General features: G+C 33.0%; 1 protein-coding gene across 1 annotated transcript; it reads left to right on the plus strand.

The window, feature by feature from the left end:
• Positions 1 to 806: 806 nt before the first annotated feature.
• Positions 807 to 18,274, plus strand: rab4a (RAB4a, member RAS oncogene family). The gene is made up of 8 exons (XM_056470745.1): positions 807 to 942; positions 1,638 to 1,718; positions 2,987 to 3,101; positions 7,843 to 7,905; positions 8,064 to 8,218; positions 10,216 to 10,311; positions 10,403 to 10,553; positions 17,532 to 18,274. Exons 1-7 carry the CDS (start codon positions 927 to 929, stop codon positions 10,516 to 10,518), a joined length of 642 nt encoding a protein of 213 aa, XP_056326720.1. The 5' UTR covers positions 807 to 926; the 3' UTR covers positions 10,519 to 10,553; positions 17,532 to 18,274.
• Positions 18,275 to 18,647: the final 373 nt, after the last annotated feature.

Below are 18,647 nucleotides of genomic sequence, written 5' to 3' on the forward strand. Positions count from 1 at the left end.
CAAATCAATGACCTTTTTGCTGTGAGGTGACAGTGCTAACCATTGAGCCACCGTGTCGCCCCACAACAGAGAATTGTACGTAATCATTTGCATGGATGTAATAAAGCATTTGCAACTTGTTCAAAGGAATGATAAACTGCTTTTCTGATGTGCACAAGTGACACAATGATGTGAAGATTGAACAGGTAGTTTTGAGATTTTCAATTTTGACCAAAGAAATCCCTGCTGAAAAAAAAAACAGCTTAAACCAGCCTAGGCTGGTTGGCTGGTTTTAGCTGGTTGACCAGCCTGGTTTTAGAGGGGTTTTGGCCGTTTCCAGGCTGGTTTCCAGTCAATTCCAGCCTGGTCTTAGCTGGTCAGGCTGGAAAATGACCAGCTAAAACCAACTTGACCAGCCTGGTTTAAGCTGGACATAGCTGGTTTTGGCTGGGCTCCCAGCATGTCTAGGCTGGTCAAGCTGAGACCAGGATGGAAATGACTGGAAACCAGCCTAGAAATGGCCAAAACCCCTCTAAAACCAGGCTGGTCAACCAGCTAAAACCAGCCAACCAGCCTAGGCTGGTTTAAGCTGTTTTTTTTAGTAGGGATGGACCAAAGTGACTGAGAAAACTTTAAATAAAATAGAAGTAAAAGTACTAAATCAACAACAATAAGATAAAAGATACATAAAGACATGAAAGTAAAACTATAAAAGTAAAAAAGTAACACTATAATAATAAAATTCTTCATTGTCAGTCATCATCGGTCTATGTTCAGCGAATACTTGGCTTTTATTTTGAAAGGCTCAACAGGAAGTAGCTGCTCCACAAACTTCCGACAAGGATGCGCGAAACCCTCTGAGGGATTTCCCTTTATTTGATATCCTTGTTTATTAGCCTTGAAAGAGGAAAAACGCAGCATTACAGACTAGAAACGCAGCGCCAGTCATGTCAGAAACATACGGTAGGGCGACTCATTTTCCTCTTGTCCTGCCACACTTCTTATTGAGAGCATAACATGATTTTAGCAGGTGTCCCGGGCTCATTCATCACACTATATTTGCTTACAAGCCGTGTTCAGTGCCAGCGAAGCAGCAGCTCTCTGATGCCATATGGTTTATCTGTCGACGAGTTTTGATTCAATTCTGATTAGTAGATAATACAGTACTGACGGTGTTGATATAGAAAGACCGTGCTTTGTCTAAACATGAATGTTTTTATAAACCTCCTGTGTAGAGTCGATTCTGATTGAGTGTTATTAGCCTTCAGTCGTTCTTAAATTTAACCATAACGTTCCAGAGTGAGGTAAAGTGGATTTTATATTTACACATTCAGACTTTCTCCTCTAATAATATGATTTCAGAAAAGTATTCATTGCTTATTCTAAATAGTGAAATTATATTAGCAGCCAGTGACTATCAAAGTACACTGTTCACAGTCAATGAAATGGTGCTACTGTTGTTTTAAACTCATACTTGCATGTAATTTCTGTCAGAATATTTAAAGTACTGTGGTAAACAATATAAGGAGCTGTCACTGAACGAATGTGCAAATATAAAACCAACTTTACCTTAATACGTTCTAGTACTGCCTTGTTTAATTTGTGTAAGAATTTCTATGCATTTCTGGACAAAATATCTTTGTTTTTCTCCCTTTTAGATTTCCTGTTTAAGTTTCTTGTGATTGGAAATGCTGGAACAGGAAAATCCTGTCTTCTTCATCAGTTCATAGAAAAAAGATGTATGTCTCTGAATAATCTTGATTTTCAAGTGATAGTTCAACCAAAAAAGAAACTTATGTCATCATTTACACACCCTAAAAATCTATTTTTGTCAGTTGATCACTAAAGATGATATTTTGAACAATGTTTTGTTTCGTGAAGAACACACACATCCAGGCACTCGCACATTTAGCATTTTTTTCTAAGACCCGGCTGCACATTATAAAGATACTGTATATTTATAAGGACTGCACAATACTGGAAAAATATGCAATATGGGACATTGTTTGAGAATATTTCCATAAAATACAACATTTCCGTAGAGACATGCTATTTTTTTATGTAACTTTAGCATTGTGAATTTTTTTAAAATATTTTTATGATCATTCATAAATGGGTAGTAAACATTTTTCTGATCTATAACTAAAAATAAACAATCCATGCATGCAACTTACAAATGGTTGGCACATAAAATAGATGTAATTCATTGCACGTCTTTGCATTAAGGATATTTTATATACTAGTATCAAGATAATAGGCATTTTTTGATGTATTGTGCAACATTTTATATATAGACCATTTCAATGTGGTCCTGTTATTGGCCTATGAACATTTCTTATTTGTCACCAACCTATTTCATATATGTAACAAGAGGCAATTATAACTGTTTAAACAGCTATCATAACATTATTTATCAACATGTGGCTCTTTTTGGATTCTCTGAAGCTATTGAAATAAAAAACCTAAAACAGGAAAAACATTAGGTCAATTGTTTTTGTTTACATCCCTAAAAATGGTCTATAGAATGTTGGAAATTAGTGGCCATGGCCTTAATACTAACATTCTTCAAAGTATCTGTTTTTTTGTGTGTTTAAACGCTGTGTGAACCGGAAGTTGCTGCAGACTTTTATCTCCATATAGCACAGTATTTCCAAATGAAACTGAATATTGACTAGTGGCTGAGGGGTTATTTTTTTATTATCAGAGAAGGACTGCCATTACAGAATAAAACAAATGGCCAGATTTTTGATTAAAGATTACCAAATCAAAGGAGTTTTTTTTTCAGTGGATTAACTTGCATGGTTTAAATGTGCATGTTAAAAATAACAATATGCACTAGCAACAGTAAACTTTGTACATTTTGATTTCATGCAGACATTAACAGAGCGCTTGGTGTGGAGACTAAATAAAAATATTTGGATGAACTATCCCTGCAAAACCTAGACACATGATTTGACGCTACATCAGTCATTGTTGTGTTTCTAATGTCTTCTCCTTTTTTCTCTAGTCAAAGATGACTCAAATCACACTATTGGGGTTGAATTTGGCTCGAAGATAATCAGCGTGGTCAATAAGTTTGTCAAGCTCCAGATCTGGGACACAGCGGGACAGGAGCGTTTCAGGTGGGTTTACATGACTGAATCATAATATATCATGAGTGTTTCCCTGTTAGACTGTGAGATCTGGCTTATGGCGATCATTTCCAGATTTGTTCTCAGGCAGTCAGATGGTGGAGCATTTGGTGAGGGAGTGATTTGACTCCAGATTGCACATACTATAGGAGTTTATAGTAGCTTTCACAGATTCGTTTGTCAGCGCTATCAACAAGCACTTAATTTGCGCTGAACTTTTGCCAGCTACTTACTCTTGGAGTCAGAATAGCCTCAGGCCCTTTGAATGAAAATATGCTGAGGTCACATAAGTCAATGCAGTTTTATTTTCATAGTGAATTTTTATGTAGCTTTGAATGTTTCTAAAGTATTAAAAACTTTGGATGTTTTTTGGTGTCATATCGGTAACACTTACGATGAGGTTGTTTTTAATTAATGTTAGTTAATGTACCTGCATGAATAAATTATGAGCAATGCATTGTGTTACTCTGTATTAACATTAATGAAAATAAGTCGTTCATTGTTAGTTCTTATTAATTCATAGTGATTTATAATGTTAACAAGCACAACTATGCATTTTAATAATGCATTAGTAAATGTTGAACTGCGATTAATAAATCATTTTTTGTATTTATCTATCACATTTATTAAAAATAAATGTTTATATTTGGCTTTTTATATATGCCAATTTAGGACAATTTGAAGAACTTATGTTATTTTTGATGCCATTTCTAATTTATTACTTATTTCTAATGGTGTGGGTCTTTATGAAGGGTCGGTAAAAGAAAATTATTTGTCATAGGATTAGTTTTTTTTTTATTGTTAAGGATTTTAAATAGTACAAATAACAAAGACAATCAAACAAACAAACTACCCCAAGAACTGCAAATTAAATAAAAATGTACAAATGTATGTTTAAAAAAAATCTAAACAAAACAAAAGAAGCCAGAACTCTCTTAAAATAAAAAGTTTCAGAGCTTATGTTGAAAGGATTTGAGAGGTTCCCATAGTCTCATGAATTTGTCCTTGTTGTGGTTGAGGTTATAAGGTTAATTTTTCCAAAGGAAGAAAGTCTGACAACTCTGAGAAATCCACATGGAAATGGTTGGAATTTAAGAAGTAGACCATTTTAGTAATATACATGTCTTAGCCAGAAATTCAAGAGTTGTAGAAGATGTTTGAGTTCTGAGCCAAAAAGTTATTTAGGAATGTCATTCAGCAAAACAATTGAAAGGGAGAAAATGAAACGTTTTCCAAATACCTCCTGGATTGCAGAATGAACCCCTCTCCAAAATGGTTGGATGTGATATATATAACTTTATAAATGTGTGTGTATATATATATATATATATATATATATATATATATATATATATATATATATATATATATATATATATATATATATATATATATATATATATATAGATATATATATATATATATATATATATATATATATTAGCTATATCATATTTAATAAACATTTGATTATATGAATATTAAAATAACTGTTTTTGAATGCATTTCAGTCTGAATAATTTCAGTTTACTCACATTAATAAATTTTCTTAGGCAACAATTAAATATTTAGTTTTTGTCTTTATTTTTATTTATTATGTACACTATTTCATTTCTTATTCAATTACTATAATTTCTAAATAGTTTTAATTTGTCAAAATTGTTAAGTTAATTATATTTATGGTTTTAGTATTTCACAGTTTTTGTATTTTTTTGTATTTTTTTTTATATTCCTGTTTTTTATATTGCAATCTTTATTTTAGCTTTATTTGTTTTAGCTGAAACTAAATCGATGAAAGTAAAATGTCCTTGTTTTTATATTTTTCAGGTAAGTTTTTAGTTCTTTAATAACTCAGTTAAAATCAGTAGAAGCCATTTCCACCATTTTAAAATTGGACACGGTTTGTTTTTTTGGGACAGTTGCATAACAATTAACAAACCACAAGACAGCTTGAAGCGAAAGATTAGAGAACAGTATGAAGAACTGATTCACTGTTTTGTTCTGTTTGCAGCTGCAGCTCATCTTTATTATGCCATTTCAAAGTGTCATTTGATTTTTTTTCTATTTTAATATGCTTTAAATCGAGACAGTAGTAGACAGAAAAAAAAAACATTGTCCTGCATGTTCATTTTTAGAATTGGCATGCAGATAATTTCTGTGACACACTCAGTAAACAAATGGAGTATGTTGAAAGGCAATGTTGCAGCAGATACTAAAGGACGTCTGAGCTACACAGTCTTGCTATTGTGAGCAGATGTGATTTGACTAGTTGGTCAATTGATATTGATTCTTCAGTGTCCGGTGACGTTATAGAGAGAGCAGAGCGGCTGATTCATGATATAATACCAATTTACAGTCCAGAGTCCAGTTCAATGCCAGCAACGTCATACAGTTGTCAGTGTTTTTGAAAGCTAGCATTACTATATGTATATATCATGTTGTTGTTGTTTCACAATCCCACCAATTCTAGATGAAAAAAAAACATTTTTTTTCTTTACTATTCTTCTCTTTGAACTTGGATATGTTTTTAACGCAGGTATTTATTTTACAAAATATGTTCTTAAAATAATCTTATATTTACATTACTGTTCAAAAGTAACATTTAGTTTATTTTAAATAGACAATATTTAAAAATATCATTTAAAAATATATGTTTCTATTTATTCCGGTGAGCAACCATTCATTTAGAAATCATTTGAATATGCTGATTTAACTCTTTTAACAGTTAATGTCATTATCAGTGCTGAAAATCATTTTAATTTAATTCATATATTTTTTGTGGAAACACATTGTTTTATGATTCATCTATTATTATTATTAGTATTATTATTATTATTATTATTATTATGTTTTTTTTATGTTTTTTATTCAACCAGGTAAAAAACATTGAGATCGAGGGGGATACAGGGGTTACAAGAGGTCTGCAACACACAGATTATGAAAAAAAAAATTATAAAAATAATAGAAAAAATACAGTTTGGTTATTCAGCCATACCATATTAAAATATGTTAAAAGCACATACATTGATAAATGGACTGTTGTTGTTTGTTATAAAGGTTAGAGCAAAAAGATTTAATCGAGATGAGCTCAGACATTATCAGTTCTGAAGAATATTCCAGGATGAGGGGGCGGCATGACTAAAAGCGTGTTTCCCTATTTCAGTTTGAACCCGGGGAACAGAAATGACAATTTTCACTTAAACATAGGGTATAGTGGCTTTTTGACCTATGAAGAATGGAACATGAGTTTAAAGGTGCCAGACCAAGAAGAGCCTTTTTAGACCAGAGTCATCCAGTGGGTGTACCTTCTTACATTTAAAGAAGGCCTCTCAGCTTTGGCATACTGTTCACAATAGTGAGCTAGTCAACGACTGCCTGTAACAAACCTCAAAACGCTGTGATAAACAGAGTTTTTGTAGTAGTCTTACTGTCACTTTTAATAAAGAATGCTCCATATTCACAGCTGAAGCCCGTGCTTTAATTTTAGCATTGGAGTATATAGAAAATGCCCAACAAAAGAAATCAATTATTTTCACAGACTCCAAATCATGCCTCCAAGTGATGGAATCTACAAAAAATGATCATCCTTTAATTGATAATATTTTAACCAAAGTTCACCATCTACAAAATCAGTTTTATCACATCATTTTTTGCTGGATTCAAGGACATGTCAGGCTTTCAGGAAATGAGCGAGTTGATGCAGCTGCTAAAAATGCTTTGAAGCAAGTTGTGAACAAATGCCAAATTCCTCCATCAGAGATGAGACCTTTTATCAACATTTACATTTTAAACAAGTGGCAAGAGGAGTGGGATGCATTGGAAAATAATAAATTACATGAAATCCAACCTGAAATCTCAAACAGAATTTTAAGACATTTTAAGACTAGATTTGATCAAGTTTTTTTACCAGATGTCGTATTGGGCATACAAGATTAACCCATGTTTTTTGCTCAAAGGTGAAGACCCTATTCAATGTTTGTGCTGCAAAACTCACCTTACTGTAAAACACATTTTACTGGACTGTCCTGCTTTTAATGATTCTAGAAGACTTTTTTTATGAAATGAACTCTCTTAAGCACATTTTTAGCAAAGTGACACCAGAAAAGATTTTAGAATTCTTATTATGTATTAACACTAAACATCTTATTTAACTTGTGTATTTATTTGTTTGTTGTTCTTAATTGTTTATTTAATATTGAAATGTTCTTGCCATGAAAATAGCCTTGGTTGCTGACATGGCAATTAATAAAAAATACATTACATTACATTACATTACTGTCACTTGTATACAATTTAATAAGTTCTCACGCAATAGTTTAGGGAAAAAAGTCCACAGTTTTATCATTTATCATAACATTGTTTAAATTCAGTTAAATGACCAAGGGTCTGGTTTATACATTTTGCCTAGAAACCTTCCCTAAAATGCAAAATACACCAGAATACATTTGAATTTATTTATTTATGAACAATTATGGTTCATCTGAAGATTTAAAATGCTTCAAGTCAGTCAATATTTAAGTTAAATATATGTACTTCAAGTTTACGTACAGCTTTATCCATCAAGTTTGGTTTTTTACAGATCACAACATTGCGTGGGAAGTTGCATACGCACATTTCCGCCACGTTTATTAATGAGAACCCAGATATCATGTCATTGGTTTGATATTGGTTTACTTTCAGACTCTTGTAGATGTTACAGAGGTTTAATTGTATGAATGTTTGTTCCCCTCAGGTCTGTAACAAGGAGTTATTACAGAGGCGCAGCAGGGGCTCTTCTAGTCTATGACATCACTAGGTAAAGTGACTGTTATCATATCCAGAGCAGCTTCGTAATATTATATGTGTGCCCATTTTCTTTATGAGATATTTCTGGATTTTCAGATTATAATATACATTTTTAGATTCTTAAGTGCATTGATACTGTATGTCTCACTGTTTGTCTCTGAATGTTAGTCGAGAAACATACAATGCTCTGACCAACTGGCTGACAGACGCCCGGATGTTGGCCAGTCAGAACATAGTGATCATACTGTGTGGAAACAAGAAGGATCTGGATGCTGACCTTGAGGTGACCTTCCTGGAGGCTTCACGCTTCGCTCAAGAGAATGGTGTGTATGTCTGACCAGCAATTACCTGTTGAGCAGCACTAAAATTAAATTATTAAAACATGTTATCTGCTCAGAAATGAATATCTACTGCCAAAAACATATGTATTTTTACTGTGCCACTAGAGGTCACTACAGGATAGTGGAGAATGCAATAGTAAAGTGTATAGACCTGCACTAAAACTATTTTATAAATGTTTACATTAATTAAAAATACAACTAAAAGTATAAAACTAAAATATTTAAGCCCCCCCCCCAACTGTTTATTTTTTTCCCCAATTTCTGTTTAACAGAGAGCAGATTTTTTCAACACCTTTCTAAACATAATAGTTTTAATAACTCATTTCTAATAACTGATTTATTTTGTCTTTGCCACGATGAAATAATATTTGACTAGATATTTTTCAAGACATTTCTATGCAGCTTAAAGTGACATTAAAAGGCTTAACTAGGTTAATTAGGTTAACTAGGCAGGTTAGGGTAATTAGGCAAGTTATTGTATAATGATGGTTTCTTCTGTAGACTATCGAAAACAAATATATCTTAAAGGGACTAATAATTTTGACTAAAATGTTCTTTAATAAATTAAAAACTGATAAACTAATAATTCTGACTTCAACTATACATATATATCTATATATCTATCTATATATATATATATATATATATATATATATATATATATATATATATATATATATATATATATATGTATGTGTGTGTGTGTGTGTGTGTGTGTGTGTGTGTGTGTGTGTGTGTATGTGTATATATATGTATATTAATAAATACAAATTTTGCTTAAATATGTAAAGGCATATATTTTAATATTAAAAAAGTGTTTATTGTAAAACTACAGTTAGAATAATCATTTACAATAGTGAGTTTTACTTTTAAATATTTATTAGCTTATCCTTCAAATCTTGAAATTTTACCCATTAGTCAGCAAGAATTTGTTTTTTTTATTATTTGAAAATCATTTTAAATATAAAAAATTTATATTTACGTAGTCTTTTATATATTGTCACAGTCTTTTTAATATAGGGACCTATCTGAAAAGTTTTTTTCTTCATATTTACATAAATATATTTGTTACATTAGTCAGCAAGAAGCTTATTTAAAGATGAAAATGATTTCAAAAATAATAATATTTTATATGGTCATAAAGTCTTTTATATATTGTCACTGTTTTTTACTATTTGTCTATTTGCTGTAACAATATTGAGTAATGTATTTTATTCTGTACAGTCTAAGAATTTCTATAAGAATTTATTCATTCATTTTGTTTTCGGCTTAGTCCCTTTATTAATCAGGGGTCACCACAGTGAAATGAACCGCCAACTTATCCAGCTTATGTTTTACGCAGCGGATGTTCTTCCAGCCACAACTGGGAAACCTCCATACACTTCCATTCACACACATACACAACGGACAATTTAGCTTACCCAATTCACCTATACCGCATGTCTTTGGACTTATGGGGGAAACCGGAGCACCCGTAGAAAACCCACGCGAACATGCAAACTCCACACAGAAATGTCAACTGACCCAGCTGAGGCTTGAACCAGCGACCTTCTTGCTGTTAGATGACAGTGCTACCCACTGCACTACCGCGCTGCCACGAATATAATATAATGTATTATTATTTCACTAAAATTAACTACAATTTACATATTTCTAACTGAAGTACTTAACCCAAGCTAAAACTAAAAATGAATATAGATTAAAGCTAAATAGAAATATTAAAATTACATAATGTCTAAAACTTAATTAAAACTTCAAACAAAACTGAACATCAAAAAATATAACTAAAAGGAATAATAGATGCTATATTGGTGCTATTGAGAAACATTAATTATAAATGTTATATAAATAATAATAAAATAAACTGAAACAGAATATATTGCATATACTGACAAACTACGTCTCCTGAAGAGTGGATTCAGTTCTGAGTATTACTAATTTAGCACAACAGATGTAAGTGGTTTTATCTTTTCTTTCAGAGCTGATGTTTTTGGAGACCAGTGCTCTGACAGGGGAGAATGTGGAGGAAGCTTTCGTCCAGTGTGCTCGGAAAATCCTTAACAAAATTGAATCAGGTGAACTGCTAACGCCCTGTCCTGTTAACTTCATGTTTATAACTATTTGAATGAGTCTGCTGATGAGTCTGCTTGTGATCTGGCTGTGTAGGAGAGCTGGACCCAGAGCGAATGGGTTCAGGAATCCAGTATGGAGATGCGGCTCTCCGACAGCTGCGTTCACCTAGACGGGCACAAGCCGAGAGCGTCCAGGAGTGTGGCTGTTAACACACGTCCCTCTGAACAGACAGCTCAACAACCAGGTAAAGCTCCACACACGGTACTTCCTATCTTCTGGGAGAAACCAAAGTTTTCAGAGCTTCAAAACAATTGAACCAACTGCTTTGCTAAATGATTTTAAGTGTCAAAGCATTCAAAATGTAATGTAAATGTAACAAAAGCTCAGGCAAAACATGCAGTTGAATTGATTGTTCATATACAGTTGAAGTCAGAATTATTAGCCCTCCTGAGTTATTAGCCCCCTGTATATTTTTTACCCAATTTCTGTTTAACAGAGATTTTTTCCAACATATTTTTAAACATAATAGTTTTAATAAATCATTTTTAATAATCTTTTTTAAAGATTTGCCATAGTGACAATACATAAAATTATACTAGATATTTTTTAAGATACTAGTATTCTGCTTAGTGACATTTAAAGGCTTAACTACGTTAATTATGCAAGATAGGGTAATTAGGCAAGTCATTGTATAACTGTTTTTTTCTGTAGACTATTGAAAAATATATATATTGCTTAAGGGTGCTAATAATATTGATCGTAAAATGGTTAAAAAAAAATTAAAAACTGGTTTTATTCTAGCCAAAGTAAAACAAATAAGACTTTCTCTTGGGGAAATACTGTGAATTTCTTTGCTCCATTAAATATCACTTGAGAAATATTTGAAAAAGAATAAAAAAACAAATTTAACTTCAACTGTAGGTAGATTTTTTCATATATATTTCATCAATATGTTTTCAGCATATTATAAACTTTAAATTGAAAGTATAACCCATCAATGCACTTAGCTGATCATCTACAGTGCATCTGGAAAGTATTCATAGCTCTTCCTTTTTTCCACATTTTTTATGTTACAGACTTATTCCAAAAAGGATTAAATTCATTTATTTCCTCAAAATTCTACACACAAGACCCCATAATGACAATGTGAAAAAAAGACTTTTTGAAATTGCTTGTTAAAATTTAAAAAAAAAATGAAAAATCACATGCCTTTGCTCAATACTTTGTTGATGCACCTTTGGCAGCAATTACAGCCTTATGTATTTTTGAATATGATGCCACAAGCTTGGCACACCTGTCTTTGGGAATTTTTGCCCATTCCTCTGTGCAGTACCTCTCAAGCTTTATCAGGTTGGATGGGAAAAAATGGGTTTACAGCCATTTTCAGATCTCTCCACAGATGTTCAATAGGATTTAGGTCTGGATTACTGCTGGAAGATGAACTGTCGCCCCCGTCTGAGGTCAAGAGCACTTTCGTTCAGGATGACTCTGTACATTGCTGCATTCATCTTTCCCTCTATCCTGACTAGTCTTCCAGTTCCTGCAGCTGAAAAACATCCCCACAGCATGATGCTTAAACCACCATGCTTCACTGTAGGGATGGTATTTGCCTGGTGATGAGCGGTGCCTGGTTTTCTCGATTTTCAAAAAAAGTCTTTTTTTCACATTGTCATTATGGGGTATTGTGTGTAGAATTTTGAGGAAATAAATGAATTTAATCCATTTTAGAATAACGTGTAACAAAAGAAATTGTGGAAAAAGTGAAGCTCTATAAATACTTTCCGGATGCACTGTAAATATCATCATTAAATAATAAATGTCTGCATAATATGGGTACTTTATAAATTTACAAGGCTTATATATTGTTTGTTTTAAAGTGGGCTAACAAGAGACCTATTTATTTTTATTAACTATCATTCCTTTTCATTTTACAAATGCCTCGTTAAAACATTGAAACCTCTTCAGCGATTCACCACAAGTGCACTAATTGAGGAAGCAGCCATTTTTTGTGGTGTCCGAAACCATAGTGGATGTTATAAATTGCACTCAATCAACCAACCCATGTACACATAAAAGCTAGAAAATTCCCATAATGCACTGTGAGAGTTATGAATTATTAGTTACAAGAGTTGTGAATGCCGAATGAATTTCTGCATCTGACCACAAGATGGCAATTTTAAGCACAATCCTATCAGTGTGTGGGTAAACATAAAATCTCATTTAATAAAAGTAATGCTTGTATACATGACAGAAATCAATAGTTTTTGTTTTATTACTAATAGAGCGCTTGCTAAGTGTTAAATATCTATCGCAGTGTTTGGCCAGGAAGTTAAAAATCTTATCTATTTGTGGGACTTATCTTCCAGCAAAGCACAAACACAACTTGTGCTTGAATTAACTCACTGCTTTCATTCACTCCTTCTATAAGTGGACTTATATAGTGGACTAATTTAGAGAATAGTGAATGAGAGGGTGGCGATTTGAGATACGACAATGTTTTATACAGATCGCCCCCAAGTGGAGAATGAACATTTTCTAAAGGTTTGGAAACAATAATAATGTTTTTTATTGAAATCACATGAGCTTGCCAAAGTAATATGCGCTCCGAAACCACTTGGAAACTGGAAATTTGAACGCTGCCATCACTATTCTCTTATAGTTCTTCAGATATGAGATTTTAATTTTAGAAGGTTTCGTTTTAGGTGCTGAGTGTTTAGTACTTAATGTATTTATTGTTAGTTATTATTATTATTATTATTAATATTATGTTATATGTTTTTTCTATGCAATATCATAACCTTGGTCTCTTAAATTGAATGTGACCGTGTGAATGCCGGATGGTGGAACGATGTTGTTCTTGCCGCTCACAACAGCAACATCCGCTAAAAATAGCAGCACTGCATTCAGATTTAATCAGACACAGTTGTTCACTGTGCTCAGAACATCATTCCCTGCATATTAGATTAAAGTGTCTTGTTAGGTTGGGTAATGGTTATTTTCTGTTCTGTGTCTCTGTCCTTCATTCAATAATTGAATCACATCAGTAACCTTGTCTTCAAATATGATTTCAGCTTTTCTTCAGCTTATTTGGTCCTTACTTTTGGACATAAGATTTGTTTAGGACACATTTTTGTTTAGCTATGATGATAGAATTAATATAAAAAAAACAACGAATCTGAAAACACAAACTCTGATTCAAATTCAAACTGAAAATGTATTAAATAGATTGTTTTACTGGATTATATTAAACTTTTCACATTTCCTAAATTCAATTATCACAGATATAAATTGTGTTTCTTAAATTAGGCAGAATGTCTCAATTTTGCGTTCATTTTACTCATTACTAGTGTCAAGGGCAGCTCTAGGATACAGCTTTTAGAGTTTCTGACAAAAGATTAAATATAAAATTAGAATGATAGATAAGTCATTTTTAAAGAATTATTCAGTGACACACATTTAGATGGTTGTTTGTCGCCACCTATTGGCATAAACAATGTAATTCCTACAACTTTCATTTGAAGCATCAAGTTGCTTTCACAGTGATGTCTTTACCATAAACATTAGTGTTCACATCTGAACTATAAACTGTTGTCCCAGTACTTTTATTTGATTGTGTCTGATGAAATCATAAAGACTAAACATAAGCAAATATAACATCCGCCATTTTGTTATGATCACGTGACCTACCCACGTCAGTTGCATCCCTTCACTCCTATTCATAAACTCTCTCGCGGGGCATCATGGGCTAGCATAGTGTCCATTGGATGTGCACTTTAGAATCTCGCCGGAAGTAGTAAGTCATCCAGGTACTTCTCACATACAGTTTTTTTTAATTCTATGAATTCAGACTTTATTACTCGGCTCGCATGTGTTTTAGCGTACTATATAGTATGGAAGTATGCTATTTCGGATGCAGACTAAACATAAGCAATTTTTGATTTATTTATTATTAACAACATTTGAGTTTTTTTTTCAGTGACATGTTTAAAATTATTAACTTTAAATAGGTTTATGGTTTTGCAGGGCTAAAATGACAGACAGTTAGCTATGGTTCACCTAAAAAGGACCTAGAACTGCCCCTGACTTGTGTTGATCACTATTAGTCCCTCAAAACAATAAAAGTTTAATACAGCTTTTATTTTGTACATTATAACACCCAATTTAATTGTTTTCCTGTGCTAAATATAATGATTTACATTATTTTTTACCATGATTTACCAACTAAAATGTCAGTCAATATTTTATATAGCAAAAATCCACAGAACCATTCAGTGACGCATTCAAGAATCTATTTAATGTCCACAATGCAGCTTTGCCCATTTGTTGTTCAGTATAAATATAAAACTGTGTATAATCACTTGCATAATTAACAACATTTGTGTAGTGACACCAAAATTAATATAGACAAACATAAATAGTACTAAACTGTGTTTGAAAAACAGCACCTTTTCTCTAACTGTATAAGGATGTTGACGTGTCTGTGGCTTGCACAGCTGAGAGGAACGCTCTTCAGGAAGAACTGCTATTTCTGTCTCTGACACACACAAACGCCACTCGCATACAAGTGACGATGACACAGCACACACGCGCGCACACACACAAAAGGTCGAATGCTGCACCTTATTGCACCCCCTCCTGAAGACAAACAAATCCTCCAATACTCCTTCACCCTTTTATCAGTCAAATGCCACAGGAGAAACAGCTTAAGAGGCTATATTTAACTCCAGATTCAGATTCTCCACCTGCACTTGTCCAGGTTTCTGAAGTGCCTTATTTGGGAAGCAAGCTAGAAATAGAGATTCAAGGAGACCGAGGCAGATACAGGCTGATTAGGAAGCAGCTCCTTCTGTTTTGTATTGGGGCTTTTTGATATAGTAGATATACTTAATTAAGTTATGGAAAACAATTACCTTTTTTTTTTTTAGCTGCCGTGCTCAGAGACATTTTAAAAGGTATAGTTCGCCCCCAAAAATGTCAATTCTGTTATCGTTTACTCATCCTCCACTTTCTTTTTCTGTTTCTTTTTTTGTTGAACACAAAGGAAGATACACTGAAGAATTTTTGGGGAAAAAACAATAAGGACTGCCCAATGGTCCGGGGCTAGCGTGCGAGACACTCGAGACCGTAGACGGGATCGTTACTGGCCTTGTCACTTAAGTTTAATTTGGCTGCAACTGGTTGTCAATTGCATGCACATAGTGAGCTTTTCACACCTAGATGTTTGTTTCGGAACCTGTCTCGTTTGCCCATTTAACACAGTTTATTTGGCATATGTGAATCCTGCAATTGCGCTCTGATCCACGCCGAAACAATCCGTCCGTGACTGCCTGAATTAAAACAAACTCTGGAGCGGATCGATTGTAGTGAGAAAGCAAAATGATCCAACAAACGAACCAAGCTATATCACAGTGTATTATAGTTGTGTAGTAGCTATACAGCTATATGAAGAGAGAAATGTGAGTAGGGTGGGATGTCATTCCTACTTGTAAATGTGTTTTTTATGTTGAATATGAAAGTGAAAGCATGCTGAAATATTACAGAGTGCTGTTTATTCGTTAGGAAAATTGACAGAAATTACTATCTGATCATTTTTCCATATTTTAGTCATATAATATTTTGTATTAGGCCTATTGTTTTGCTAATTTCTGCACTGACACCTCGAAAGAAAGATCAATATTAATCTGCTTCATGATCAGTCTCGGTTCACATGTTATTTCTCTCTATAATTTAAGCCTATAATGCATTATTCTAGCTAACTTTTTTTTTTAAATAGATTGATTAATTGAATGGATAGATTTTTACAAAACTTGACAACTGAAATGAGGCTATGAGAAAGGCTTACCTCTCTGATCTATATTTGGTGACAATGTCTGTAGGTGTCCAAATTAAAATGCACCTTTTCACTTAAAATATGTGTCTAAGAAATGTAAAATATGTGGCTAAAAGCTATTTTTGGTGGGGTCGGTGAAAATTTTGGCATGGCAAGTAAAACATTTTAGCGTTGAACCTTGAATTTTCTTTCATTGTATTTTTATTTTAATTTTTTTGCTCCTGTTGAGGATTTCAATGGCTGCTTTTTCCAAACATTCTTCAAATTATTTTGTTTTGTGGTCAGGTGAAGAAAGAAATAATAATAATACTATTTCTAAATAATATAATAAAAACAATTATTATAATAATAAAAATGTTAACAATTAAAAACATGCATTCAGGCCAAACAATGAGATTTCTGTTCCAATATTATATTTCCCAGAATAATTTGGAAAAAGAAGCTTCATGTTTGTTGAATTCAAATATTTCTATAATTTACATTTAAATATTTCTTTTTGTTAATGTTTACTTTTGACATGAAAAATACTTCAAAATTGATTTTGAAAGCATTTTATATGCAAAAAAAATATATACAGTTAAAGTCAGAATTATTAGCCCCCATTTGAAATTTTTTTTTTTCTTTTAAAAATATTTCCCAAATGATGTTTAACAGAGCAAGGAAATGTTCACAGTATGTCTGATAATATTTTTTCTTCTGGAGAAAGTCTTATTTCGGCTAGAGTAAAAGCAGTTTTTAATTTTTTTAAAACCATTTTAAGGTCAAAATTATTAGCCCCTTTAAGCTATATATTTTTCTATAGTCTACAGAACAAACCATCATTATACAATAACTTGCCTAATTACCCTAACCTGCCTAGTTAACCTAATTAACCTAGTTAAGCCTTTAAACATCACTTTAAGCTGTATAGAAGTGTCTTGAAAAAGTATCTAGTCAAATAATATTTACTGTCATCATGGCAAAGATAAAAGAAATCGGTTATTAGAGATGAGCTATTAAAACTGCTATGTTTAGAAATGTGTTGAAAAACAATCTTCTCTCCGTTAATAATTCTGACAACAACAACTGTATATTTTAAAATTGTCATGTCATGTCATTTTCTTCCACTTATCCGGGCCGGTAAAATGTATTTTATTTTATAATCAAAAATGTATTTGATCACAACAGTATTTGAAACAATGTGCAAGTTTTGTGCTAGAGCAAGTGTTGGACTGTGTGTTAGAGCAAGTTTTGTGCTAGAGCAAGTGTTGGACTGTGTGTTAGAGCAAGTTTTGTGTTAGAGCAAGTGTTAGACTGTGTGTTAGAGCAAGTTTTGTGTTAGAGCAAGTGCTGTAGTTTTGTAAACATGAAGAAAACTGATCACCTGCACTTTTTCTGTGTCGTTTGGCCAAGGTTTTGCGAACACAATGACGAGGAGAACATTAGTGGGGCGTTTGACGTACGGCTCATCGTGGTGGAACGATGTTTCCCTCACCTTACTTTTACTTCTGTTCTGACACGCCGGGGGTCTCCCTGCGCTCCAGAAAGCCTCCGAAAAATGTTTACTGTCCCCCTCGGGCTCCAGACCAAGACATCCGTGGTACCCAAAACTCCTGAGGGTAGATAAAAGATACTGCACTGAGCCCCTGCCCCGTCTTTTCCCTTTTCCAAATGTAGATGTTGTGTAGAGAAGAGTTTATATTATCACCGTGGAGCATGTTTCATGGTTGCAGTACTACAACATATTCATAAATGACTATATGCAGCAAATGTGTATATATATATATATAGCTTAGGCATACTGCATCACTGCTCTCTGGCGCGCAGCTGTAAATCTTATCAAAGTTTATCATGTGGATTATATCGATAGCTCATTGCTTTTATTTGTTGTTTTTTCTTATTGTCTGTTAAGGAAAGGCTGCTGTAGTGTTTGATTAGTGTTTTTTACAATCAGAGGCAACATTTAAAAGGTCAACACACTTACTTTCATATCACACTGTAATACATTGTATTAACAGCTTCAGTGTTACTGAATATTTATTGTTAAGCATTTTTAACCATTTGTTTTCGTGTTGCCGTCCCCTTTGTAGGTTTTTGTTGGAAAGACACTAAAGTTTTTAAAGCCATTCCTTGTTTTCAAAAGTAAATTGCGTTTTTGGTGGGCGGGTTGTGGAGAAAATGTTTTCTAACCTGTGCAGTCTTCTCCTAAAAGTTTTAAACATTTAAAATGGACATTTATCATAAAAGCTTGCACTTAAAATGTGTGATAAATCAATGTGGATCCCAATTCACAATGCTGGCCATTATGTTTTTATTTCAGTCATGTTTAATAGTGCGTTGAATCATAGGTGGTTCCTTGTTTTTCATTAAATATTATAGTTCACCTATACAGTACTCGGCATAATTGAGTACACCCCATTTTGAAAATTTCTCAGTGAATATGGGCAATGTATTTTGGTGTATTTATTAAACAGATATATTTATTAAAATAATATTTTAGTTAGGGCTGGGTTAATCGAAAAGTAATCG

Source organism: Danio aesculapii, chromosome 13, assembly GCF_903798145.1.
Source record: "Danio aesculapii chromosome 13, fDanAes4.1, whole genome shotgun sequence".
In the NCBI taxonomy this organism is placed as follows: Eukaryota; Metazoa; Chordata; class Actinopteri; order Cypriniformes; family Danionidae; genus Danio; species Danio aesculapii.

Coding starts and splice junctions, on each gene's coding strand:
- rab4a (XM_056470745.1), top strand. Junction 1,719..2,986: donor TCAGTTCATAGAAAAAAGAT/GTATGTCTCTGA, acceptor TTTTTTCTCTAG/TCAAAGATGACTCAAATCAC. Junction 3,102..7,842: donor GCGGGACAGGAGCGTTTCAG/GTGGGTTTACAT, acceptor TGTTCCCCTCAG/GTCTGTAACAAGGAGTTATT.